We start from the raw sequence: 7,232 nt of genomic DNA, 5'->3' as shown, positions 1-7,232 counted from the left end.
ATGCCAAAATGTTCTTGCATGAGGCCCATTGTGCTTTTAAAAAGCCAGGTGCATGCCAGTTTTTATCCTAAACCAAACACAACAGCAGTTTACTTAATAGATTAAGTCAATTTGAAAAAAATGTAAGAAATTGGCTGGTTAACCTCTTCATTTTTCCTCCCTCCTGCCCACATTGATTGAGATCACTTTTCAATACATTATATTTTTAATGCATTATGTTTGCGAAAATTGCTTATCATGACAAAATTCATTGTATTTAGTTGAAATGAGAAAAAATTGTAATTTCTGGGTCATAAATGCATATTTTTTCTTTTGTCCCTATGCTAGAATGTACTTCTGACTCATGCCCACTTGACAGCAAGTGTCTTAATGGTACCTGCCAGTGTCTCTCTGATACCTATTTCTCGAATGGCCGTTGCAAAAAAGGTAAGAACATTTCAAGTAGCAGAGATCAGAGTAGGAAGGTGCCAATGAGACTTTTTCTGAAAGACCTTTTGCTTCTTTTTCTCCTCTCTTTTTTTTCACTCAGCCCAAGTGTACCCAGGCCAGCTTCATGTCAAATCCCTGACATTCAAAAAGGAAATGTTCAACAGGTCCTCAAGTGAATTCAGGTCAACGGCGAAGAAAATCGCAGACGTGGTATGTCCAGAGCTCACAAAACACGTTGAATACTTGTACAGTGATACATGCTCCTGTGTCATTAAAACACATTTTCTGTTTCATAGCTCAATGGTGTCCTCAAAGATCAGCCGGGGTACATAAAGTCTGAAGTTGTAACACTTAAGTGAGTATTTTCACTTTGTCCTCCTACTGTCCAAACAGAAATTATGCCACATATTACAAAAGATTTCTAAGCTCTTGGTTTCTCTATAATTCTCCAGACCAGGAAGTGTGATAGCAAATGTGAATAACATCTTTGACACCACCGATGTCACTCAAGAGTCAGTTGATGAGACCATCCAAAAGGCCATAAACACCTCAACAAACGAATTGTTGGCTAGTGCTTCATTTTCAGGTAAATATAGCTAATACAAAGTAAAGGGAAGGGAAGTTTGATGGTGAAGGAGGGACCTAAAATATATGAGCCACAGGCTACATTATCTTAAGTAAAATGTTTTTCTTACACACCTGTTTTAAACGCTCTCTGTTTAAGGTATAAGCCTGTGTATGGAGGTGCCAGTACCTTGTGATGTCTCGAGTACAACATGCTCAAATAATCATGGCCGGGTTGTTTGTTCCTGTAAAGAAGGCTTCATCTCCGACGTGTACTCAAATAGAAGTTGCAAAGGTACTATTTATCTCTTTATGGATTGATTTTCTTGATTTATCTCATTATTTAAGACCAGTGTTAGGTTTGAATGAGACAACTTCACTCTGTATTGTAATCTGCTGCCATATGAATATTAAAGTGTCATATAAACTTTAAGACTCTGATGACCCGCAGAGTCTGAGGACAAGTTCAAGTGAAAGTTTCTCAGCTGATCTAGCTGATGTAACAAAACCTTCTTATCCCCACTGAAATACTTTTGTGTGAGAGTGAGGGGGAGAAACAACAGGGAGCGAGACTCAGAGACAAGGTCAAGAGCTGTAGCCTTTTCTCAGTGCCGACCTTTGATCCTTAGTTCATTTATCTCTCAAATGTATTTCTTTTTAATGGGGTTGTTTCCCTGGAAACAAGTGGAAGAATCACAACCTTTTCTCTCTCTCTGTGGAGGGTTGTGACCAAAGAGAGCAGCTATAGGAAGAGCTAATAAAGCCATTAGGCTGCATACAGTTCCTTTCCCAGGAGAAAACATAATGTACTATTATGCCCTTGTTTGTAATGGTCATCATGCTGCCTCCGTATGAAGAGGCTGTCATTGTGGTCATGTTTTCATTGATTGCCCAACCAAGCATGCAATACTTCTCCATTTACTGAGTCTGAGTTGGAAACTGTAGCTTGTTATTTTCTCATGTCAGTTTCTTTGGACATTGTTTATGTGTGTGTGTGTCTGGCTGTGTTTATGTTATGGTGTTTCTCGTTGCAGCTTGTCCAAGTGGGCAAAGGGCAGTGGGAGACATCTGTCAATCGTGAGTACCCTCATATTTTACATTTTGCTTACATGTTGTTTACTTATGTTGTTTTGCATGTTTTTCAGGTTTTGCAAGGTGTCAGTGTGTCACCTTGTGTGTGTGTGTGTGTGTGTGTGTGTGTGTGTGTGTGTGTGTGTGTGCGTGCGTGTGTGTGTGTGTGCATGGGACAGGTTGACTGGCTCCCTCATGTGGATTCATTGTTAAAGTTCATTAAGATGCTACAAGACAACCCTAAAATGTGAATATTATGTGTTTAAAATCTGCTCTTGTCTTTCAGATGTCCATTTGGATATTCTGGCTTCAATTGCAAAGACTGTGAGTAATCGCATTGTTACAGAAGCAAAAAATAATTTTAGCAGCAGTTATTCACTGACCCCAGAAATTCATAATATGTGTGCCTTATGTGTGTGTTAACAGCGGCTCTACTGGCAGTCGTGGTCATCTCCTGTGTACTCGGAGGAGTTCTTCTCATCCTTATCTTGGTTTTGCTTATTTACTGCTGCTGGTGAGAGTAATTTAAAAAGCACTTATCCTCCCACCCTTACATGCCCTGTTGATTTACTTGCGCTGCATATAATCAGCCCATGTATTTTTATACATTGCGTCAATAACTATTCAAACATTAGCCGTGTACATCTGGGTTTGGATATCTACAGGTGTGCATATGCAAAACTAGAGTCAACTCAGAGGAGATGTCTAGAAATACATAAATGTGTTTTCCATCACTGTATTGCAAATATTTTAATTTTAATTATGACATGCTTCACACTGAAATGAGGTCATTAAAATGTTGTTGAAGCAATGTTTGTAGTGTTAACCTAGGTGTCTAGAAACCTCACTTTTCAGCTAAATTGAGTGTGTTTTAATGCTGATGCTGTTTTGACTTGCAAATCACCACATTAATGTTTACTGGGAGCTAAATAAGGCTGGTGTTATACTGTACTTTTCCTGTTGACAACAATGTGTTGGTTCAGGTTTCAAATGTAGTTTTTCTAAAACAGCTGACACTGTATATTTTAAGAGATGTTGCTCAAAAAGGAGGAAGTATAGGAATTATTGGGAGTTTTTAGAGCTGTGGATTTATTTGATGCCCTAGTAAGTAATTCTAGGTTTTTTGGAGCTCTTTGGCATGGATCTCTTTCAGTGTTCTCACACATACATTACCCTCTGTCTGTACAATAGGAGGAGATGCTCTAAGAGCAAGCCAGACAACAGCAGCAGTCCTTACTCATCAGGTGAAGTAAATCAGTCCTGGCCCGCTGGCATCACCCCCATCCCTCGTGCCACCACTAACTGGGATTCAGCTCCTCCCATTGAGATGACAGAAGGGGGCAGCACTCATACCTTGGTGGACAAAAAGCATCAAACTAATGGACTGGTGAGTTATCACAGCCGTTCTTATGCCGCCTCTGTCGTGTGAACTACTCACCAGTAATCTTGTTGATCCAATAAATCAGCCGTCAGTTTGTTCAATGTTGCCCCGTCCTTTTGCATCTGCTGTGTAACAAATCCAACCAGAAAGCATGGGTTTATTGGTGAATATTAAATTTTGTTTAGGTTTATAATCTGGCTATAGGTGGAAAAGTTATTATTTTTAGTGGTCTAAGCCTCCATTAATTGCTGTTTCAGTATTTCAATACAATATAACCACATTTAAATGTATGGGTAGGAGCTACCCTAGATGCATTTCTACCTAATTTAGCCAATGTTTACAGTGTTATTTGACCTGTAAATCACCAAATCCATGCTCACTGGGCACATAGCTACCCTGTATCATTTCAGACACAGATTACATGCTTTGATAATATGTTTTCAATCCAATGCACGCCAGTATGTTAAAAACCCAATCATCCATAATGTTTATAGTATTAGGACGTAGCTCCCTCCCATGCTCCCTGCTTTGCCTGACTCCCAGTGTGTTGCTTTAGGGTTTTCATCACAAGCAGAGAGGATGGAAAAAGGTAAGGCTTTGCTTTTAGATTCTGATTTTCCTGATTTACACTGGCCACAGTGGGAATTACGGTGACGGAGTTTGTGGGTGATGGGAAACGTCATGAGAGAGAGATCTCTGATTGTTGTGGAAAGCAGTGTGCTTTCATCTTGTGAGTGACAGTTCAAAGGAATTCATCTGATGCTAGTTTGGGAGTAGTCATGAGTAGTTTTTCATTCTCACTTCACATTGGTTACTGTGGTTATTGGTGCATGTACGCTTGGCTTTTGTGAGTGTGAATGAAGTGAGTGAATGTGTGAAGACTCTACATCTGAAAGACACTAACCTATCGACTCGTTTGACTGGCATTTCAGACGGGATCATATGATCTCAACCCAGATGGAATGAAGACATTCAAAGGTAAAAATCCATCCCGTTACTCATATCTGGTTCAGGGCCACGAGAACCCCTACTTCTTACCAGGAGATGACGGCAAAAACTGAGCATCTGGGCAGCTGAAGAAGACATCCATGTTGAAGTTTGGAGAAAATCGAAAAGAAGTCACTGATTTAAAACTCTGGGACCACAGGCACGTTTCCTGAGCATGACTGGGTTTTTATTAAAGGTACTTTTGGACTATCTTGGTTTAATGACAAATCAGAAAGGACATTTCATAAAAACATAAACAAAGAAACAAAATCTCGGGAACAGCCACCAAAGAGATTCATTAACACAAGCAAGAATTTCTGAACAATTTTTTAAAAAGTGATATTGTATTCATCATGCCTGCAAGAGCTAAATGTTACGGATTATAACCAGTAGATGTCACTGTTGCTCAGTACAATACTCCTACTGTTTTTGAATATACTGCTGACTTTTCTAAGCTTTAAAAACAATCATCCTGTAGTCTTTGAAAATTGAGCTGTGTGATTCTTATTTTGCTAATTGCACTTAAATATGTGTTAAGTTTACCACCAGTTTTCCAGTTGAATCGAATGTGGGATTTACGGGGCTACTATAGATTTTTTGTAATTTTAATTTTGATTAGTTTTTAGAAAAATACATCTTCAATGACTAAAGGGGCTGGATCCCTGGTTCTGGGTATTTTTAAAGGGATTTATATTGTAGCAGTCTAAAGTGGAGTTCTCTGTATTTGTTGAAGCTGCACTTGCAAAATGTGCCTGTTTTAATGATCTGTTTGGAAAATAGGAAACATTATGCAAAGCTGGTGATAAAGCCTGTCTGCTGGATGTGCCAATTATCACTTGAATACATTTCTTTTAAAGACTTATACATATACATACATATATATATATATATATTTATCCTCGTATGTCTGAGACAGTGCACTATTTTATAAGTGTGTCAAGTTTCTGTAAATTATTGAAGATCTTTTGGCAGAAAATGTGGGTGTGTCTATATGTGTGTATGTGTGTGTGTGCGTGTGTGTGTGTGCGCGTATGTGTGTGTGCAATGGAAATAAATTAATTTCAACATAACTATTTTGTTTGTCATCATTTATGGATGCAGTTAGTAGTGTAAGATCATGAACAGCTTCATTGCCCACTAATTCAACATGGTGTGAGTCTGTGGTTTTTACAGCGTATTTATGCCACTAATCATTAGCTGTGTACAGAAGAGTAGACATCTGAAGAGTCAGAAATATCTAAATATATGAATTGATCAAAGGACTGAGACTATATAGAGCTTTAAGCTGTGTAATATGGTGCTGCTAAATGAATGTGGCTGACAAACAGTGCTTTCTTTAGAAAATGAGTTTGACTAAATACACAGGTCATCCACTTTATTACATCCAGTTACATGTTAGTAAAACATTTAAGGTACGTATAACAAATCAAATATTGAAAACAAGCAATAAAATACAATAACAGTGAAAAAAACATGTCAGTGGAATTCAAGAAAATCAGCAAAGCAATAACCAAAAGTAAAATGGATTATGTCTCAGATAACTTCCATCCATTATTATTTTGGGGGAAGATAATTGTGTCTCTGTGTGGATTCTATATGGATTTGTTCATACATCCACTTTAATGTAATAAAACTGGCTGTTCTAAAGTTCAGTATGAAAATCAGCATCTGCAGAGTTGAACATTTGATTTTCTTTACTGCGTTCACAAACACCACCACTTTGAATTTAAGAGAATGATATCCAAGCATGACGCATTTCATTATGCATATCACAGCAGCGTCAGGCTACAGTAAGTAAATGGCCACATGAATCACGTTGTTAATTGGATTGTTCCTGTAAAAGGAGTTGATGTTGCATTTTACCTAGGAATGCTCCATCTCACTGCCTGGTGTGTAATGATATTTCACCCTGAGGTAAAAAGTGTCACAAAGTCTCAGAAGTTCATGTTCGTGCAAAAGTTGCCTGGCAGTGTGTTGCTATGGCATTAGAGTCCAGTCTGCTCCTCAGGCTCTTAAAAGCTGGATTTTGTTTGCTGGGAGGCTAAATCTGGCTTTGCCAGGCTTTAATCTTGGCCACTGGGTCACTGGAACACTGTAACTTGCATGCAGGGGGTACAAATTAGATTGACATGTTGATTTATATTTGCATGTATAGACTGGGTTCATATATGTGTGTACTGTGCAGCACTCTGATCTGTGGCTTAAAACTAATACTAGATGCAAGGCTGGATTTTTGGATTTTAATACTCATCTGAAAGCGTACAAATAAATCTGCCACAAAACTTTACTGGGAGGGAATCTGCTCAAGTCAAGTCAATGAAACTGAAGAATATCCCCATTTCAATGTTAACATTTACTTTGTCCATTTGATGATTTACTCAAATGTATTTAATTTCACCACAGTTTCTTAAAATTATCAAATTCATTTTCTTACAAGTTAATACTGTACATAATTTTAAAAAAAAGTTTTAAAATCCCAAACATAAATTATATAAGTTTAGTTAAGGCAAGAAAACGTGAGTGTTACTGGACAGAAATTCACACAGGCATCAAGTCATGGAGCATCTGAACATTTGAATGATATCACAGATCAAGTGACTCACTGAATTACTGTGCACCATTCACTGTTGTAGGAGCAGCATGTTTTTAGGGTCTGTCTTTAGTATAAAATTGCTGTTTGATATTTTAATGCAACAGAAATATTTGTTATATTTTGGTTATTTCCTCATGCCAAATATAACATTTACGTTCTTTAAAAATCCAATTTATTGTTAAAAGAAGCTTTTGGTCAAATTTGAAG

The 7,232-nt window shown here is 37.8% G+C and overlaps 1 protein-coding gene across 1 annotated transcript; it reads left to right on the top strand.

Annotated features, from left to right (window-relative positions):
* The first annotated feature begins 320 nt into the window (after positions 1–320).
* Positions 321–4,506, top strand: si:ch211-198m17.1 (protein HEG homolog 1). Its single transcript, XM_053338886.1, has 9 exons — positions 321–426; positions 530–639; positions 726–784; positions 882–1,015; positions 2,028–2,070; positions 2,351–2,388; positions 2,491–2,578; positions 3,256–3,451; positions 4,378–4,506. The coding sequence occupies exons 1-9, from the start codon at positions 321–323 to the stop codon at positions 4,504–4,506; spliced, it is 903 nt and encodes a 300-aa protein (XP_053194861.1).
* Positions 4,507–7,232: the final 2,726 nt, after the last annotated feature.

Source organism: Scomber japonicus, chromosome 18 (genome assembly GCF_027409825.1).
Source record: "Scomber japonicus isolate fScoJap1 chromosome 18, fScoJap1.pri, whole genome shotgun sequence".
Classification (NCBI taxonomy): domain Eukaryota; kingdom Metazoa; phylum Chordata; class Actinopteri; order Scombriformes; family Scombridae; genus Scomber; species Scomber japonicus.
This window is presented reverse-complemented; position numbering and strand designations above follow the sequence as displayed.

Coding starts and splice junctions, on each gene's coding strand:
- si:ch211-198m17.1 (XM_053338886.1), top strand. CDS start 321: ATGCTAGAATGTACTTCTGACTCATGCCCACTTGACAGCAAGTGTCTT. Junction 785..881: donor TCTGAAGTTGTAACACTTAA/GTGAGTATTTTC, acceptor ATAATTCTCCAG/ACCAGGAAGTGTGATAGCAA. Junction 2,579..3,255: donor TTGCTTATTTACTGCTGCTG/GTGAGAGTAATT, acceptor TCTGTACAATAG/GAGGAGATGCTCTAAGAGCA.